The sequence below is a fragment of the Drosophila bipectinata genome, chromosome 3R, assembly GCF_030179905.1.
Source record: "Drosophila bipectinata strain 14024-0381.07 chromosome 3R, DbipHiC1v2, whole genome shotgun sequence".
Lineage (NCBI taxonomy): Eukaryota > Metazoa > Arthropoda > Insecta > Diptera > Drosophilidae > Drosophila > Drosophila bipectinata.
In genome coordinates this window covers 18,394,505-18,415,272 of record NC_091739.1, presented here as the reverse complement: position 1 = coordinate 18,415,272, position 20,768 = coordinate 18,394,505, and the positions used below count along the sequence as shown (strand labels likewise).

The following is a 20,768-nucleotide window of genomic DNA, read 5'->3' as shown; positions in this document are numbered from 1 at the left end:
AGTATTCCCTCATATGTTAGCTTTATGGCGCCATTTTGTTAATTTATTTCACTTGCTTGACAGTTTGTTTTCGATTTTTTTATTTTTTTTGCGATTTTTTCCCCGCCCAGTTACGTTGAATTTGGCTTTGGTTTGGTTTAGTTTGCTTTGCTTTTGTCTTTTGTGACTGGACTTTATAGAAGTACCAGAGTCCAGGGGGATGGTTAGTGGGAAATAAATATTTTTTCGCATTCCTTTTAGTGGTGGTGCAGCCCGCATTTTTGCTGGTGTCGCTATATGGGTGGTGTATGTGGTTTTGACATAAAGTGCGCTTATAAAAAACCACCAAGTTAGAAACGCGGCGGAATAAAATTTTTTGATGAATGCAACCAGCTCGCAACGAGCTGGCCAAAAATTGCGCAAAAATAGCTGATAAATTTGCCCAGCGCAAAACAAATGGTTAAAGTTTTAAATTGAAATTGGGCCAAAAGAAAATTGGTGGTGTGGCAGACGTGGAGGGCTGATGTATGTATTTACGTAGGTGGGTTGAAGCTCGCAGCTCCCAGCTAAAAAATGTCCATAATAAATATCTCAATCAAAAGAGACAAGCAAGCAAAAAGTAGCATCGGCATCATCTAGCTGCATACAAATATGGCAGAAGCTCCAAAAGCACCAAAAAAATGGAACAAAACCAAATGAATATGAAGCGCTGGGTAGTGGTTGTTGGAGGTTCGGTGTTTGCTGATAAAACAAAAGCCAACAGAAAGCGATGCACAGATTAAAAATCTAAACTAAAAGCAGCACCAGCACAAATATGTGTATGGAAATAAAACGACAACAAAAAATGAAAAGTATAAGCTTCTTCCATTTTCCACCATCAAAGATTTCGCATCCTTTTTTTATATTTTTGTTTCTTGTTTATTTCTTTTTTGTTTTTTGTTGTTGATATAAAACAAGCGACTAAATAAAAACCGCACACACAGTCACATTGGGGATGTGGATGGATTGAGAGCCAAAGCAGGAGCAGGAGCTGGAGACACACGTACAAGTGCAGGTCCATTTATCTTCTGTCATTGTGCGAGTGTTTCCGTTTTTGTAATGAATGTCCAGCTGTGTGCATTGCCCTGCGGACAAGGAGCTGGCCGGATCTAGCTCTGGATCTGGCCAATGCAAAGCCATCCTCAGCGCCCAAGCAAGCGAATCCGAGACCGAGACCGAGTCCGAGTCCGATTCCGATTCCTAGTCTGAATCCGAGTCTGAAACTAAAGCTGAAAACTGAAAATGGACCGAGAAACTGTGAATCCGAGCCGCTACAATTGCCGTTGGCCGCTCGCTGAAAGGCGTCTTTTATGTCGCTTGATAAGATAAGCCTTGCTTAAAATATATATTCATCGCTATGTATTTATATACATACATATATATATATACAAATATATGTATTGGGATGGAGATGGATTTGGAAAAAAGCAGATAAAGTGCATGCTAGAGTGGACCAGGACGTAGAGAATTTATTTTATAAAATACAGATTAAAAGTCTTAAAAATAAGCTTTGGATTTTAAGCTCTAATAAAGTTATAGAAATAGGTACAAAGAATAAAACTTAGATATAGAATTTCTAAGCAATATAAAAATATTATTTCATTTCTTATTTCATTATTTCAATCATAAAAACCCCTATAAGAACTTTTCAATATAACTCGTAGAATGCTCCACCCTAAAAGAAAACTCGTTGTGGAAAAGGAGCTGGACATCAAGAAAGACACAAGTGTGCAACTTGTATGCGGCACATTCTTAATCCGGGTTTTTGTCATTACACTTTCCACTTTATTTCCGTTCGTTCGCAGATTTGCGTTGTAAGCACTGCCCCTTCCTTGCCGAAAGGACCGATCCCCTTTACCCCAGCCCTGTGCTTCACTTTGAATTAGGCAGATTTTCCTCTTCCGCATGTCCTCTTTTTTCAACACCATTCCATGTCTTTTTAGGGCTATTTTTTTTCGGCCAGAAGAAGAGCAATTGGAAATAATGCAGTGAGGACAGATGAGCACAAAGACAAGGCACTGGACTGAGGACAGGGGACTGTGGACAATAAACTGGCAGTGGGAAATTGAGATGCAGGACTTAAAAATTGCCAAGAACCCCAGAAGAGGCACGAGGAAGTAAGAAGTTTGGGCCAGCGCTGCTCTGCCAACCGAGCCAGTAAGCTGCTTGCTGGGAAGACTGCAGTTTGAGGCTTAAACGCAACCAACCGCAAACTCAAATGCTATCAGCTGGAGGTTTCAGGTTCAGCATCACAAACTATGTCAGCCATAGTGGACAATCATTGATTCCATATATCTCTTCCTTCCAAGGAGAAACCAAGGAAGAAGTTTAACACAATGATTAACAAATGAATGCATAATCTCCAAAAAATATCTACACATCATAGCCATTATTTATCTCATCTGCCAAGGTAACTGCAAGGATATAAAAGGTGGAGCCACAACCTGGATTTTCCAAAAATTATTTTTGATATTTTTGTTTTAATTTCCATTACCGACTTAAATGATTGATGTTAGAACGAAACCAAAAAAGCAAATCTCAATGGTTTTGTACAGCCATTTTAGCCGGCATTGATTTTTCTATAATTTCACCTGTCAAACTGCAAGAACTTGGCTGAATTATTCGGTTGAACTTCCTCAACAAAAACAGACGTGTCCCGTAGGGCAAACATTAATTCGATTTGAGGGCACCTCGCCATACGCTATCTGGCATACAGAAACATTCCACTCGGAGTGTATCTGTATATACAATGTATATACTCCGCACTTGGGGCACATCCAGTTCCCAGAGTGGCAACCTCAATTTACCCATTTCAGGAGTCCCGATGGCATAAGCGAATTCATCCATTAAAGCTGCCAGCAGCGTACATAAAGCCAAACAATTCCCCTAACTACCCAAATTGATCAATTTCAATTCACTGCAAATAGCCTGGGCGTGATTTGTTGGGGTGGCTCCGGCAGCAGTAATGTCGCCCCTGGTTGGTAATGTTGGCAATATAAACTTTTTGTACTTTTACGATACGATGCTGAGCTGAAACTGTGCAGCGGCAGCTCTAGAGTCTACAAAATGAAACGACAACGTCCGACGACGACACCTTGCCAAGTAGCTCACAACAAATTTGTCAATGCTAAGGGAGCCTTGAACGGAATCGAAAAGTTTTGAAAACAAAAACGAGCAGGTAATAATACATACAAGCTACGAAAATAAAAGTTCTATTGTCGACAATAGCACGCGCCAATGCAAAAGTTTGCATATCAAATTTCAAATAGTTTGTGCATTAAGCTTGGTTTCTACCTCTACCTCTAGAGTTTAGAAGATTGGGCTATCTACCAGTGCCTTCTTTGAAAATGGAAAGTTATCGGGTCAGAGGAGTTATAATGTTCACGCTCCTGATGGTCTTGCCCCTTCGGATGGTGCTGTACGCAACGCACTTGTATCTGCAGAACCTATCCTATTTGTCACATATGATTGAGATCGTTTTGGTCCTGCTGTCGGACAAGCTTTTGTTGGCCAGTCGCAAAATTAGCCGCCGGATTATGCATACTCCCAGACGGGAGCGCCGAATTCCGGATGTTAGGAACCTATTCCTTCTGTTAATAATCCACGATCGGATAATCGCCTTCATCATATTTCTCCAAAACACAGTCGATTTTATGACCAAAACGTGTTACGTCCTGAACCGATTGAGCAAGATCTTTGGTGTCTGTTCCCATCGGCGAACCTGGAAATTAATGCTCCACGATTCCGGAATCATCTGAAAAATTATCCAGAGTGGGCCCGAATGCTTATTATAACCCACAGAACTCGAGACTCGCCCTAGTCGGATACTTTGACGTTGAAATGCAAGGCGCTACACAATTCATGACTTTGTTAAAAACTGCTACCGAGGCACAATTTTACAAATTTATTTTAATAAAATTTTTTAGTTACACTTAAACGGTTGTTAAAGTCTCAGGGATTATCTGAGAGCTATGGAGCTATATCCCTTCAAAAAGCACATCTCTATATTAGTCTAGAATCGGGTATCATACAGTCCATAAGAACCAAATGCCTTTTTTTTTGATGGGGTAGCCGCCAAATGCATCCGCATTCGCATTCGCTTTTAGCGTGCGCAATTACACTTGAAGAAATCCTGGGGATTTCATGCGAAAATCCATTTGTCACAATGCCGAGTACGTGAGGCAGCACAGCAGCTGCAGCAGTGCGTGTAAATGTGTCGTCTGGGTACTGCGCGAATCCTTCGGGTCCTGTGGATCCTTTGGCCATTGCAACTGGCTGGGGCAGTCGCAGTGGCACCGGCAGTGCTGCAACTGCAATGCCGGGGCTCTATCACAATGACACTTCATTTCAGTTGGCCTTTGCGGCAAGGACTCGATGCTTTGCCAAAATATATGTACATCGTACATATCTACATACACGCATTCTGTTTTCTGCCGTATCCGTATCTGCCCCACTGCCACTGGCTCTGTCTATATCTGTATCTGTATCTGTGGTCACTGCCTGAAGCCGCATGGACGAGGAAATAGCCAGCTTGGCTGCAACTCGCCTCTGGATTATTTGAAGCCAACCCAGTGCATTCGCTTAATGGAGTTGCTCCCTCGGAGGAGGGTAGCTCGAAGCGTATTGAAAAGGTAAATGGATTCTCGGATTCCTGGGCTTCTGGATTGCTGGAATCTTGGATTCCTGCAATGGCATAAAATTCAAGTTGCACTAACATCTGGCAAAGCTCAGACCACAAGGTCAAAGTTTTTCAGGTGCCCGAAACCAAATCTTAAGCAAGAATGTATGGCGTTTTAGATGACAACACAAAGGTTTTTTTTATGTTGTGTTTTCAATTTTTCATCATTATCATAAATGAATGTATATTAAAGAATATTGAAATGAATATTTAACTCTTTTTACTCTTAAACTTCTGATGAGTAAAACTATAGATAAATCGATAGCCCTTAAGCCTTTAAAATCAGCTTAAAAAGTTAAATCTTAATAAAAACTACACCATACTTAAGCCTACTATCGCCGTTGACTATCGAACAAAGGACTCTGGACTTTAATTAAAAGCACTTAATCCTTGATCTGTGCAATCCACCCTCGCTTTCAAAGATTTCAAGTGCGAAAGTAAACGCCGCGCAAGTTTTCATAATCATGAATATTGTTTATCGCTCCTTGAGCTGTTCAAAGCTCCCACCATTCCGAGTGCATTGGAGCATAATGAGATAGACTCCAAACACCGACTCTGACTCCTGGTACGGATCCAGCTCCGGCGGAGTTAAGACGAGTTGAACTGACATGGCCGGAGATCCGCTGCATTATAAGCCGCTCACAAAGTGTTAAGTAAAAAATAACTAGGGTCATAAGAAGCGGCTATAGAATAAAAGGCTTTAGATACTTGGCATTGCATTGGTTTTGGCCCTCCGCGGAGCTCTTGGATATTTTTAAGCCCATTGCAAGATCTGAGCTCCTGCCAGGCAGTGCGGTCCTGTGGTTTGCCATTTTTAAACTCTTTAATTGGCAGGACCCAGTACGAATATTTTCATAATGCGTTGTTTCAAGAGTTTACAGCGTATTTACACATAGAATTACATAAACGTTGAGCGCATTAACATTAATTGGAAAGTATTTTTTAATTAATAAAATTTCAACACGTTGCCGTCAGAACAGCATATAATTGCAAGTATGCATTAAAGTAGCCCCACTCCCCCATCCCACTTCGAGGGCCAATCGTCCCAACAATAACAATATAATGTCAGTACAAACAACTACATCCGATACAAGCTACACACCCAACACACAATTGCATACACAACAACTTTATAAATACATATTACATCGTATTGATATGTCAGGCAACAACAGCAATGGCAAACGGCGCCGAGACCAAAGTAAAAAAGGTTAATTGACCAACAAATAACTTAATTAAATCAAATGAAAATTAAACAATTCAATTTTTAATGAGGTCCGCTGGTTTTGACCTCCTTTCAATTATGAAAAGCCAGCACAATGGGCACAAGTGCCTGGAGTAGGCAGCTCCCGGATGACTGATTGGACGGACGGCTGGGCAGACGGGATGGTTGGATAGCTGAATGGCTGGAGGTCGATCCGCCCATCTGGAAAAGTGGTACATCTGACAGCTCTATTAAAATTTCGAATACCCTTAATTTGTCCGCCCTTCGTTTCGCGGCCAAGCCTTTTGTTTCAACAAAAAAATGGTCAGTTTGAAACTATTAATTACAGGTGGGAAACAAAAGGATGAGAACATTGAAAGGGCTTGGGAAAACCACAGGAACATGTGGGATATGCCCACATAATTACTCAAATGTTTAATCATAGCTTGGGGTTAACTATAACTCATTAACTCGAATAAATTAGTTCCGATTAAAAGAAAGCCAATTTTGGAAAAGTTTCAAGTTTTATTTTAAATATAGATTTTAGGAAGAGCCTATAATTAATAGAGTTTACAAAAGGACTTAATCTACAATTTTTTTTAAAAGCCTTATTTATTTGAGCTATTTCTAAATAGATTTAATACATTAAGGTATTATTTCTTTTGCATGATTTGTGTTTTAAAACACTTTTGACTTCAAACCCACCAATCGCTGACAGATAGGAGAGCCCACTCTGCCGCTGAAACAAACAATTAATATTTAATGATTTACAATGTGACAATTGCTTGCATAAGGATAATTCCATATTATAGCAGATCAGCTATCGAACTGAAATATTCGCCGTCCCATTTCGGCTCTTTAACAATTCACAAACCAAATGCCTACCGCCTCGCCTCCGATGGGAATTAAGTTCATAAAAAATGCATAAATTATGTAAATTGATTAAAAAATCAGCATACCTCAGCAATAAAATGATTATAAAACTGAATGAATGAATAAACAATAACCACTTGCAAAACTGCAACAACTGCAGGATAGTTGCAGTACGGTGGCTCTTATAATAGAACCATTTACAACTGCCGAGTGCCAATTGAAACTAAGACTATGGCAGAAATATTTCAATTGTTTTTGCTTGTTTCTTTGCAGCTATTATTGTTTTTGTTTTATTCCACTCGATGCTTGTTGCTATTATTGTTGTGGCGGAGTACGTTTAATGAATTTTATTGATTGCGAAAGGAAAAAACACAAAATAAGAACAGCATCACGCAAATGGAAACCATTTACAGCTTAAAAATATTTAATTACCATCTCCCCGACTCTCCCACTCAAGTGAGATTGAGGGATTGAGGGCGGCAATGTTGGTGAGGGGAGGCGGTGGTGAAATGTTTCAGGTCTTGCCACCAAATTGCAATTAATCTTCTTTTAACAGCAAACTTTTGATCCGCTTTATTTGCATTTCACTGCGGCCCATACAACAAAAATAATAACAACAACTGGTCCGGCACAGGGACCGGCATTTTCCCCATTTCCCAACGGTAGTGGAATGGAAATAAGGTGTCCTGAAGGGGCGGCAAAATAACGAAAATGCTTGTCATAAAAAATTATCAAGGGTTAAAAATTATGTTACGCGTTTCATTTCGGTGGCTGTGAAATGATTTATGCAAAATCTGTGCCCCCGCGAAAACCAACAGCACCAACAAAAATGAATATAAATTGTGCAATTTCATGTTGTTCTTTCCCCCAACTTAACTTTACTTTCATTTTGTTCATTATTTTTTTTTGTTTTGTGTCCGGCAAATTAATTTAAAGGCAGGATATAGCAGCAAGTGCATAATAAATAAAATAACAAACAGCGAAAGGGTCGTCAGAAGGCCATCCAGCACATAATTTATAATCTCACATTGAATGATTGTTATTTTCTTGAGTTTCGCTTTGGAAAAAAAAAACGTGCACATTAACCGATGATAATTTTTTGATAGCCCAGGTAACCGGGATAGAAGCCACTGCCGTAGCCGTAATAGCCCGGCGGTGTGCCGTAATTGTAGTAGTTGTTGTAGGGATAGCCGGAAAATGACCAGGAATACCAGGGAAAGCCGGTTATGCTGCCGCTAAAGAAAATGCCACGCCTTCGACGCCCCGGAATCTGTTCGCGTTCGGTTCCATGCCGCACCACAGAGCCGCCAATTTCCTGCTCCAATGACAGCAAATCCGTTTTTACATCGCCAACTGGTGCCACATCCTTGTCAACAGCCGACGCCGCCACCATAGCCGATGCCGACGCCGCCGCCGCTCCAGTCAAGTGCGTGCCCCACAGCAAAATCAGAATGTGAAGCAGTAACGCCTGTGGCAACACTCGCACTCGACGCATATTTAAATATTTAATTCAACGATGAAAATATTATATTTATATTTAATTTAATCGACAAGCCGCGTCAATGCTTTCCACACAACTGCCAGTCAAAGAGTCGTCGGCATTTCCTATTTATACAATGTATATGTATTTATGTTTCAAAAGTGCGAATTCAATTTAAAGCTGACACCAATGGCGTTTGTTTTCAGTCTCGCTAATTGAAGCCAATTCAAAATTGGTAACTGAAATAAAAAAAAGGTGTACAAGTTAATGGCTAAAGATTAAATATGATGCCAAATTATAGGCATTAAATGGATCGATCAATGTGAAGTTCATAATTCTGGAATTACAGAGAATCAATTAGGGAAGATATAAGTAATTAGGGTTATATAGGTTGTCAATATAAGTGAAGGTAGTAATATAATATAAAATATTAATATCAATATCCAAAAAATTTACTAAAAATAGTTTTTAAGAAAATCTTGAAAATTGTGTAATCGCCTATTTAAAGGCGGTTTCATAAATATTTTGAAACCAATATAACCCCATAAATACAATTACCTTTATTCATATATAAAATATTTATATGCGAGCCCTTTTTAAGTGCTAAACCAAAATAAATCTTGTAATTCGCTTTGCGGCTTGACCCAATGCTCGAAAACACACTTGTGGTGCCTGTATCTAAATCGCTTTATGAACCGAATTATGAAGGCATGACAGCATTTGTCTGATATTTCTCCAAAAACACCCTCGCATCCATACAAACATAGAAGCATAGAGACACAAAATCACATACATATACAAGCTCATTTGGCTGACTGACTGGCAGACCTTGTGTCCCTTTTCACACATTACACATACGCCACGTTGCCGAAGCGCTCATTCTGTTGGCCCGCTTTGCTAGCTCGTTGGTTGCCAATTGACACATTTCATGTTCAGATATGCGTAAATAACAATTATTGTAATTTTTCAAAGCGCTCGTTGCGAGACAAAGCGCAGACTTGTGACAATTCAGCGATAATACAAAAGCGTAACCTTAACCGACAGCGTGTGAACCTTGAACTTGAGTGACAGGGGCAAAAGGCGTTGGATGGTATTCCCTTTTTTTTTTTCTTCGCCTTTTTCCTCTTTTTTTATTTTATTTCTTGTATATTTTTTGTTGTTGTTTGTACTCTCCTTTTCATACCAGAAGAGTGCGCCGGAATGTGTCGATGTGCCCCTGTCGGCGTGTGTGTTTGCCAATGTGTCAACATTTTAGATTGCCTTGCATGATTTGCAAGAAAAATGAAGACAATAGTTGAGTTTTACACTCTGCGCTCAACAACCGCAACAAAAAAATAAATAAAAACAATAGCACCAACAACAGTGGTGGCAAGTACCGCTGTCAGCGTGTCACGCGATTTGTTGCCTTTGAACAAGTATGAAATGAATATATTTGTCATAAAAGAAAGTCATGGTGCGGCTGTTGTGGATGTCGTCGTTTTTTTTCATATCCCTGATAAACAAGTGCTAAGCAGAAAGAAACAAAAATGTCCCTTAAAAAAGGATTATAAACGACTTATTAACCCCCGAGTATAACGGTGTACATTGTCAATAAATTTTAAAATTTCTAATTAAAACTTACCAAAATGGACATATGTTTGTTTATTACTTTTCTAGTTTCAATAAGGGTAATAGCCAACTTTCCAATTTTAATATCTGTGTGTTTGTAATAAGTATCTAGTAGATACTATCTACTCAGAAGCTGTCTAATTATGAGAAAATTCTATGACATTTTTAATGTTACAATATTCTACGCTCTTTGTGATGTGATACAAAAATATGAGATGCAATTTCCTCTTTGAAAAATATAGTTGATTAGCACAACTTCTCCAGTTCTTTGAGAAGCTTTTGTCAATGAAATTAAGATTTCAAACTACAACTTCCCAAAATATTAATTTAGTTTCTAATTACTTGTCCTTTTTCGATATTTATGTATCGATTCTATCAAATTTCATCAAAATCCCAAAACAACATTTTTTTAGTTTTTTTGTCAAATTTTCTGGTCCCCTTTAAAATGTCGAAAAACCATATGCAGGATAATGGGACCCACTGGGAAGGCTATATCTTTGGAAATAATTATGGGATTCTTGAACGGAATACCTTAAACGATTTGTGGGTCAATTTTCTATCAATTTTCATCCAAATCCCGGAACAAACTATTTTTTGGATTTTTTGTTAATTTTCTTGGGCGTCCCCTTTAAAATTTCGAAAAACCATGTGCAGGACAATGGGACGCACTGGGAAGGCTATATCTCTAAAAATAATTGTCGGAGTCTTGAACGGAATACTTTAAATGATTTGTGGGTCGATTTTCTATCAATTTTCATCAAAATCTTGGAACAAATTATTTTTAAAATTTTTGTCAATTTTGTGGGGGGTCCCCTTTATAATGCGCAGGATAATGGGACCCACTGCGAAGGCTGTATCTTTGGAAATAATTGTCGAATTGTTGATCGGAATACCTTAAACAATTTGTGAGTCGATTTTCTATCAATTTTCATCAAAATCTCGGAACAAATATTTTTAAGATTTTTTGTCAATTTTCTCGGGGGGCCCCTTCAAAATTTCGAAAAACTATGTGCAGGAAAATGGGACCCACTGGGAAGGCTATATCTTTGGAAATAATTGTCGGATTCTTGAACGGAATACTTTAAATGATTTGTGGGTCGATTTTCTATCAATTTTCATCAAAATCTCGTAACAAAATATTTTAAAGATTTTTTGTCAATTTTCTGGGGGGTCCCCTGGATAATGCGCAGCATAATGGGACCCACTGCGAAGGCTGTATCTTTGGAAATAATTGTCGAATTTTTGATCGGAATACCTTAAACGATTTGTTGGTCGATTTTCTATCAATTTTCATCCAAATCCCGGAACAAAATATTTTTTGGATTTTTTGTTAATTTTCTTGGGCGTCCCCTTTAAAATTTCGAAAAACCATGTGCAGGACAATGGGACGCACTGGGAAGGCTATATCTCTAAAAATAATTGTCGGAGTCTTGAACGGAATACTTTAAATGATTTGTGGGTCGATTTTCTATCAATTTTCATCAAAATCTTGGAACATATTTTTTTTTTTAATTTTTTGTCAATTTTCTGGGGGGTCCCCTGGATAATGCGCAGGATAATGGGACCCACTGCGAAGGCTGTATCTTTGGAAATAATTGTCGAATTCTTGATCGGAATACCTTAAACGATTTGTGGGTCGATTTTCTATCAATTTTCACCAAATCTCGTAACAAAATATTTTTAAGATTTTTTGTCAATTTTTCTGGAGGGTCTCTTTATAATGTCGAAAAACCATGTGTAGGATAATGGGACCCACTGGGAAGGCTATGTCTTGGGAAATAATTGTCGGATTCTTAAACGGAATACCTTAAACGATTTGTAGATCAATTTCCTATCAATTTTCGTCAAAATCTCGTAACAAAAGATTTTTTGTCAAATTTTCCGGGGGGTCCTCTTTAAAATGTCGAAAAACCATGTGCAGGATAATGGGACCCACTAGGAAGACTATATCTTGGGATGTTATTTTCGGATTCTTGAACGGAATACCTTAAACGATTTGTGGATCGATTCTGTATCAGTTTTCATCAAAGTCCAGGAACAACATATCTTTTAGATTCTTTTCTAAAGGTCAATGCTCAATTTTAGGTAAATACTGTCCCTTAAATTTTGGATAAAATCGTTTCAAATGGAGCAACTATTTTTAAATTCATATGGTCAATTCTCCCTTTCTCCTAACCTTTTAAGGGTACTTTAAAAAAATCGTTAAACAAAGTAGACCCGCTATAAGAAATCAGAAGTGGGTTATTTGCACATTCGGCTGAAACTAACAAACACAAAGGCCAAACTATAAACAAAGGCAACGGAACGAGAACAAGAAATTGCGTCGCCCAGATAACTTCAGCAACTTTTCGCAAAAGAATCGCAACTCGCAAGTCGCGACTTTGCCATTGAATGCATTTGTGTGAGTCCTTGCGCCTTCGATGAGTTTGTGTATGTGTGTTAACGGGTGAGTGTGTGGGTGTGCTAGTGAGTGTCAACAAATGACTCGAATGAAATTTATAAGCAAAGTTAGCTGAACGCAGTGGCAGTGGCAAAAGTTGATAAGGGTTGCCTTGGTCGGTAAGTGAAGTTTTCCCAAAAGCTCAACTGAAGACACCAAACTGAAGAGGCAACGATGGTGTGGTACAATGGGTGCGGAGATTTTGGGCCTTCAGAGGCATAGTTGTGGTACCCCCAAGATAAACAGGAGGCCAATAACATGGCCAACGTATTAATTTACGCAAGTCAAATTCAAAGTTTGAGCTGAGTTAATTAAATGCCCTGCTGGCGGAGCAGAGCTTAACTCAAATAGAAACTAATGATAAAAGGCCACTGAACGGAAGACAACCGGTCAAGAAGGCAGCCAGGCATCAGTTTCTTGGAAGTCAAGTCTCTGGATGCCTTCAGTGCCCAATTGGCCAACCCAGGAAATGGTCAAGCCTCTCACTTCCGAACAATCCTGAAATCTTTGAATACACTTTGAATGGGAAAATGCTTTAATGACTTGCCAGCAAGAATGGGTGCAAGTATGAGCCCGTAAGCTAAGCCCTTGCCATTGTACTGTATAATCAATGAACCTATTCTCTGTTCATTGAATTCTACGAAGAGGGGTATTTCTACGGTAATCTCTACAGAACAAAGACTTCAAGTCTGATAGTGGCTAAGAAGGTGTAAATGGCTCTATGCTAGTTAGGCTTTTATATGGTTCTAGAAATGTTAAACGAGATTATTTAAGTAAATACTTTGAAAATTCAAACTAAACTTAAAGCCGTAATCAGATTAAAGGCTTTTGTTCAGAGATTGGCGTGTTACTTACTCAATAGTTTTCAAAAAAATGTTCGACTTCCAACCAATAAAATACCAATTTAATTAATAATTATAATCATATTTGTCGTTGCTTTCGACCAATACTTTGTGGACACACGCGCGCGAAATTCAATTAACCGTTTCATTAGTGCACCGTTGGCAAAACGTTGCATGCAACGCCCGGGCGCTTTATTAAAAACGTATTTGCCCCGGACTTCTGGCGAGACGGTGGCCCGAGAACCAGAGTACCAGAGCCATGAAAAGCGAAAAGGAAAGGAAAATGAATTCCAGCCATTTTTTTTTTGTCAACAAAATGTTTTTGACATTCGCCCGACGGTATTATGACACTTAATGAAAAAGTTTGGATTTAATATTGGTAAACGAACTAATAGCAGCATGAGTCAATTACCCCATTCCCGACTAATGGCGCAGCAATTTTTTTTATTTAATTAGCGTTGATTTACGGTTTACCAGGTCATAAAACAGGGCAGTCGAGAGACCCAGTCGAGCCACCGTGAATATGTTTATGTGAGGGGGTGGCTATCTTTGATCTATAATGCTCGCATCAAGTCGCATTTTGCTTAATCATCATTTGGCTTTTTTAACCCGAGTACTACCGCCGCCCCCCAGAGGTAATGTCGGGCTTTGCGAGACAAAAAGTAACTTTTTCAATTTGATATAGCTTAATTGTTATGGTTTTTGTTCTGTGCCGCCACGGTGGCGTTGTTGCTGTTATTATTATGACAGGGTACTTTGCGATGTCATTGTCGCTGTCTCGCAGCTAATGTGCCGGCGCCCCTTATTGGCTCTGGCTCGGGGCTTCCCCCGAAAAGGTTATTTTTTTCGCCTTTGGATGACTTTTATGACATCGTAGCCGGCCAATAAATAAAGCATGACGTCCCAGTTGCCGTCTCTTCACGTTCCAGGGATTTAGGTTGCAGGATTCAGGACAAGGAGCCCCTGCCCTCGCCGCATTGTGACCAAACAAATGCCAAAGTAATCAGCTGGTTAGCTGACTGCTGCCTGCCCTCAGCCAGAAGTCAAAAAGCAGTTTGGCAGAGTGTGTGGCAGCTTTAAATTCGTGCAGTCAGCACACAAAGAACACCGCAGACCCTTCGGACCTCCTCTCAAGCCCCTCTTCAAGCCCTAAACGTAACTCTGGCCCTCACTTTTCTTTCCCAAAACCTCCCGTAAGTCACACTCGACACAACTTAACTCTTGAACACATGCCGCCAGCAGGCACATGAAGGAGAAACTTTTGTCGAGGACGAGGACAGGCAACAATGAAGACGACGACGTCCAAAACTTGCACTCGACACTAACACACAAATATGCACAGGGAGAAAGCTTAAAAAACACACTATGAAAATTGTTAAAATTTTCAAATAGGTTTGCATGAAAAACTTCAACATGAAGGGACCTTTCCATATCTAAAATTTCCAAAAAGAGCTAAACAATGTATGTAAGTTTTAAACAATAACCATCGCTCAGTGTTTCAATACCCAACCAGTCGCATAGATATGGTTCCGGAATTCATAGATCGTACAATGGTCAATAAGTGGAACAATTTCTATGAAAATTGGGTCACCAACCGAAAGCATTGGAGTTGGCATTTCGAAAAGCTATTTGTAATTGATATTTGAATTGCAATCGATAACGTTCGACTTTAAGCGCAAGAAACTTTCTTAAAGAAAGACACACAAAAAAAAACAATAATAAAACGGAACAATAAAGGATATCAGCCTAATTGAATATTGGACTCTGGTGGCGACAAGTATCATGTTCCCAGGACGCCAATTAAACATTGAATGAATGGAATGAATACTCGACACATTCGTCGAATGCCACCCACTGTGCCCTGGGCAGTTTGGATGCTGGGGTAATTAGCCGTATTGAATTCTTGGCATAGAAATACACAAAGAATAGCCAAAACTTTGTTTTGTGCGCTCTGTGGCTGCCAGAGAATTTCACAACTTGTCAAATTTTACGTTGCACCCCAAAATCCATACTTTGTTCCGTCTCTGGGCTCCGGAGTCCACATGCCCGGACGGAATGCCCTCCCAAGTGTCCAACTGGCCGTCCGTTTGTCCGACTATTTGGGATGCTCTTGGTGTTGGTCAAGGCTTTTGGTCAGTAGTTTACTGCCGGTGACCAGCCCCCTCGATATATTTGTGCTACGTGACTGCTCACAAAACGTTAAGAGGGCGGAGGAGCTAGCTGGTCGTACCAGGAGGAGCAACCCTGCCCGCAAAACAACCTGCTGGTATGGTCCAATACAAGTAAACAATTTGTTGGTCAGAAATTGATTTGGCTTAATTCGTGAACATTTTAAATTTGCCAAACGCACACATGTGCCGACATTGATATTGTGTTTATGCAAAAAAAGTAAACAAAAATGTTCTCCGACTAAAAAATACCTTTTAATTTAACTTTTTAAACTTTATGATAAATCAGTTATATCCTCAACTAGAATTTCACGCTTAAATTGATAGAACTTAATAAAGCTCCGTGAAAACTTTGTATAAAACTACGCACATATTTATCATTTGTTTTAAATATTATTAAATATCGATTCCCCATAATGATTACTATAAAATTAATTTTCAAATTAATATAATTATGATATATAGAATATACTCCAACGATGGGCATAAAATTTAAACCGAAAACAAACAATGCACACACATTTATGTAAACATAATTTAGCGCTGCCAATAGCACAATGTGAGGGAGACGCCCCCAAAGCCCGGAAATGGAAAAAGGTGGAAGGATGTGGGAGATTCCCTGGGGTGCATTTAGGTCTAAAGCGGCATTTAAAATATTTACACAGCTGCCGCAAAACTATGTGCACACACACACCCAAATACACTCAAATACACCCAAAAAAACACATATACACACAGCCGCACAAACACCGGCTCACGTATACAAATACAAACATGCATAATACATTTTGCTCATTATAACGGCAAACATCATAGAGGCTTAAAGGTGAGGGGGCGAGGATTTTTGAGGCTACGGGGGTGTTGAAAAGACATAGTTAGCAGTGGCTGTGGCAGGGAAAAAACCGAAGCCAAGCCATAAGCAAATATTCAGAGTTTAGCTTCATATTTGTATTAATGAGAGTGAAAAAGCGCAAAAACTAATACGAAACTTCGTTAATATGAAACGACAAAACTACTTAAAAACTTTTGCATGCCATAAGTCGATTCAGCCCAAAAAGCCATCTTGAACTGGAAGCCAAAGCCCTAAAACCCAAAAACCCAAAACTCCCATCTTCCGACTGAGGTGCGACCGCCGCGCAAATAGTGGAAGCAAAAGTAGTAACTACTACTACTAGTAGCAGGAAACTGGGAAATGGAAACAGAAACGAAAACTAAAGTAAATACCTAACAACAAGCAAATCCCTTGATGAGTTATTAAATCATTTTAAGCCACTTACAACTAAAAACAAATTGAAATATCACGCAATACCTTTGAGAGTTGAGCGCGGTACCCACGCGAATACCCCGCACCACTAGCCACCGCACCGCCAAACCACCGCAGCACCACCACCCGCTGTGCTTGTGCTTGTGTTTGGTGTTGGTTTTTGGTGTTGCTGTAGCTGTTGCTGCCGCCTGTGCTGCTGCCGGTGCTTGTAGCAGGCCAAACGTAACAACTTAATAACGTACTAAGCCTCAAACACAAATATGAATACCAGGGCCGAATGGGGTGCCCACCATCCCTGCTCCGCCCGTCCTCGCCGGTCTCAGCTAGCTTGACGGCATTTTTCGACAGCTCACCTCAACCAACATAGAACCCACACATACATACATCCGCATCCACACGCACACCCCTCCGCCACACACCATGCTGGTTGCTTCCGTAGATGATGCTTTGGCTCCTGGTTTAGGATTTCCTCCTCACGAGCCTGCCCCAAAACGCTAATAACTTTTAAGCTGCGCCGCAAATTTTTTTTCCACGAACATCCGCCCAGTCACCTTGCCACTACCGCCCCCGTAATACTCCCCAACCCTTAAGAGCGGTTCTCTGGCGCCTGACGATGCGACTTCCGCTTTTACCCCATTGAGTAAAGCTACTTAGCACAGTGGTTTGGAGCAAAAACAAAATGTTTTTATTTTTTTATTTTATATTTTAACGCACCTCCTTAAAGTTAAAATAAAGATTTTTGGGTATTTTTTTAAAAGAAGAACGGAAATTATTTGAAAAAAAAATTATGAAACTATTTTGTGTTTCTGGTCGTATACGCAATTTTCGCCACTATGTTTCCCCCGTCGATTAAAAACCTAAATATATACTTGTATTAAAATAATTAATAACCAATATAAAAGACATATTTAAAAAAGATCGCACTTTCTTGTTAACCAAATAACTGTTCTCCTAGTCGTATACGCAATATTTACCATGAAGCACCACTAGTCGTATACGCAATATTTTTCCTGCTGTACATAGATACATATATTCATTTTTTTTTTAATTTAAAACGATATTAAAGCGTGGTAGTGATCTTACATATGTATATAAAAAAAAGATATCTTTTGTTCACCTAGGCGTATACGTAACATATTTTATGATTATATTTTGAGGTTAAAGTTCAAGTGTTCAACTTATTTTTCCAACCAGTTTTAAAAAAATAATTAAAAATAATTATCAATTGGAATAAATAATTGCCTTCATAATTAAAAATTAATTACAATGCTGTGTAACTTTTTTATTATTCCCACACATCTTGTATCTGAACTTCAAGCTGAGTGGGCAAAACTTTTACAGATTATTTCTGAATAGTTTCTAACCTTTCGAACATAGTTCCCGTTCCTTGTAAGTAATTTTAAAGTTTTTAATCATTAATCAGCCCTTTTAGCCCTATTACCACAGTGCACAACGTGGAGGGGTGTGGAAGGCCTAAGAACCCTGCCTTGCCCGGCTGGCTGCCTGGCTTGTTAAAAACTTGCTCAATAGTTGCGTGGAACGTGCCTACGCACATACTAGCTATCCTGGATTCACTCACTTGTACATACGCCGGAGTATTTGCTAAGCAGGGCCTACATGTGTACACACGGCTCCTGTGCGGCAGCAACTTGACTCGCAGCCGAAAAGTCAGACGGCGAAATCGGCAACGCATTGCGAAAAGCGGTGGAAAAGTCGGAAAAGAGGGAAAACCGGGATAGGAAGGCGGGAAAGGAAGGAAAAGCGACTGCGGCGACAGACGACAGGAAGCGACGTGTTTGCAACGCAAGCAAAACTTTTCATTTAACTTTTTTTTGTCTTTCACTTTTTTTTGTGGCCCACAGGCGGGAAACTGGGATTGGGATTGGGCTCAGAATTGGGGCCGCTCCAGTTCCAGAACTACCAGCATTAATATTGTTTTGTGTGCGAAAAATCAGCCAAAATTACGACACTTGAGTGTGTTAAAAGTTGCGCGCGCTGCTCGGTGCGCCATCTCTCTTGTTCAGCGCTTTACCCCGCGCTCGTCCTTGTTATCCCTTTGCCACAAATCGAAAAGTAAAAGAAAAAGAGGGGGCTGCGGGGAAAAGAAAAAGTGAAAAGCAGCAGGAAAAGTTTCCAGAAGGAGTCGAAGCAAGAGCACGCAAAACAGCAAAAGACAGCAGAAAACTTGGCCCAAACCGGCTGGCGACGGTGTCGAAAGGAGAGCTGCCAGTCTTGTCTATCATAGATCCTGAAATGGGAGGAAGTAAGCGGGCGGAAGGATATACATATACTGTTAGAAAATTATTAACAATTAAAAGTATGTACAACATATATATTATAAGAGAGAAGTATAAACATTGTTTTTCTTTGAAATAAATGATCGATTTAAAGAATGCATATCTAAATCATTTTCCTTATCTTTCAGTGTAGATTAAGCAGCAGCACTAGCAACTGAAATGTGTGGCTGTGGAGCACCAGACATCTTTGATGGTTCGCTCTGGGCTGATAGCTGGAAGCTCCATGCTCGTAGCTCTCGGCTGTAAGAAGACGGGAGCTAGTAGTTTGCTTTTCCCACTTTTGCCAGTTTACACGCACCGCTGGGATTTCACAGTGGCAAAGAGGCGAAAAAGTTACCATGATCCATTAACGTTAATTGTTTGGCGGCGGTGGTGGCGTCTCTGTCGACGTCGGCAGTGAGACAACTTGCTTGGGATTTGCTCGACACGCCGGCAACTACATACAACTTAACAATAGAAAAGGCAACAGGGAGCAGCAGGCAGAAGCAGGCAGTAGGAGACAGCAGGGCAGCAGGTGGCAAGAGACAGGCTTGCCACTGCTAGGTGTGTATTACAATGACAGGCCAAGAAAGTTTTTTGGGTGGAAAAGCCAAAGAAACAGACAAACGCGAAGACACGGAGCCCCGGAGTTGACTAAATTCAATTAGAGCTGCCCCAAATTGGCATGCGCACACCTGTCATTCGGTTTGATAATGATGCATCTGGTGCGGCCAGGAAAACTACGCCAATCCTTTGCCATCCCATGGCCAACTTTGTCCTTTGACGGAGGAGAGAGCATTTGGTTTTTGGTAATTTTTTTTTTTTAAGAAAATGAAAGCTTAACAACCGAACTCTACTCCTTTTACCCCCCAGGAACACACTCACAAACTAAATCAATTAAAGTTATTCAAGCAAAATGAAACTCCACGCCCTTGTTCAAAATCAAAATAAGAATAAGAAAAAAATCGCTCTGAGAAACTTGGAAACACGGCTGGCAGAATGGGGAAAAAATGAAGGGAGAACAGAGCGGCTTTTCACACTTGTTAATCACATTTTCGCGTCTTAAGCAAATAGCTGGCAACTCTGGTGCCCCCAAACTCATTGTAATTAAGCGGCTTAGGCGTTTGAAAGCCCATTTTTCCCTCCCGAGCTACCCTGTTTGCCCGCTCCACAGTTTCGAGTTTTGTGAATCTGAGGCACAAAGGCGCTGCTTTTAGGCTTTCGGGTGCCACAAAACCAAGGCCAAAGCCATTGCCATCGCGGCAGTGTCTTCGGAGGGCAGTTTATCGAATTAAAAAAAGCAATAAGCAAGTGGGCCGAAGAACTGGGGGCACCGGGGCTCTAGAGGGCACTGGCGAGCTCACACTTCATTGTTCCCAGCTCGACGAGAAGGGGAACAATAAAACTAAAGTGGCTGCAGGGAGGTAGCTGGACCATAGGACTCTCCAGCGGTCTGTGTACATAAAACATGGCAAGAAAATTATAGTACAATTGTTTAAAATAGGTTCCCCATTAATTTGCAATTTTTAAAAGGGATTAATTTTATTTTTAATGACTAATAGGTAATTCTGACCACTTAGGATCTGACTTTCCATATTTAATATTACTTACAGAATCTTTTTTAAATATCAGTTATAATATACTCATTTATAAAAACAGATTAAGCTTTCCAAACAATTATTAAAATTTCAACGTTTCATGGAGGTCATTAAAATTCCTTAATATTCTTCAGTGTATGTATGTATAGTGGGGGATCCTTTTGGGGGCGGAATGGGCCATGTGCGGCCAGTGGCTGGACCGGGCAAAGTTGGCATAATTATTTCATTAACACTTAACAAGTGGCCAAGCCGCGTCTGGGGCGGGGACCGGAGGCCCGGGGCTTTAGTCCGGACTCACTGTCCGGGTCTGGGCCGGAGT

At 40.1% G+C, this 20,768-nt stretch overlaps 2 protein-coding genes across 2 annotated transcripts; one reads left to right on the top strand and one right to left on the bottom strand.

The window, feature by feature from the left end:
• Positions 1 to 3,395: 3,395 nt before the first annotated feature.
• On the top strand, positions 3,396 to 3,776 carry LOC122321534 (uncharacterized). The gene has a single exon (XM_043211663.1). It carries the CDS (start codon positions 3,396 to 3,398, stop codon positions 3,774 to 3,776), a length of 381 nt encoding a protein of 126 aa, XP_043067598.1.
• A 3,502-nt stretch (positions 3,777 to 7,278) lies between these two features.
• LOC108130436 (uncharacterized) lies at positions 7,279 to 9,978 on the bottom strand. Its single transcript, XM_017248852.3, has 2 exons — positions 9,875 to 9,978; positions 7,279 to 8,492 (listed from the first exon to the last, which is right to left on the bottom strand). The coding sequence occupies exon 2, from the start codon at positions 8,266 to 8,268 to the stop codon at positions 7,855 to 7,857; it is 414 nt and encodes a 137-aa protein (XP_017104341.1). The 5' UTR covers positions 8,269 to 8,492; positions 9,875 to 9,978; the 3' UTR covers positions 7,279 to 7,854.
• Between the last annotated feature and the right edge of the window lie 10,790 nt (positions 9,979 to 20,768).

Bases quoted from the DNA above. Each gene is read 5' to 3' on its own strand.
- LOC122321534 (XM_043211663.1), top strand. From the start codon at position 3,396: ATGTTCACGCTCCTGATGGTCTTGCCCCTTCGGATGGTGCTGTACGCA.
- LOC108130436 (XM_017248852.3), bottom strand. From the start codon at position 8,268: ATGCGTCGAGTGCGAGTGTTGCCACAGGCGTTACTGCTTCACATTCTG.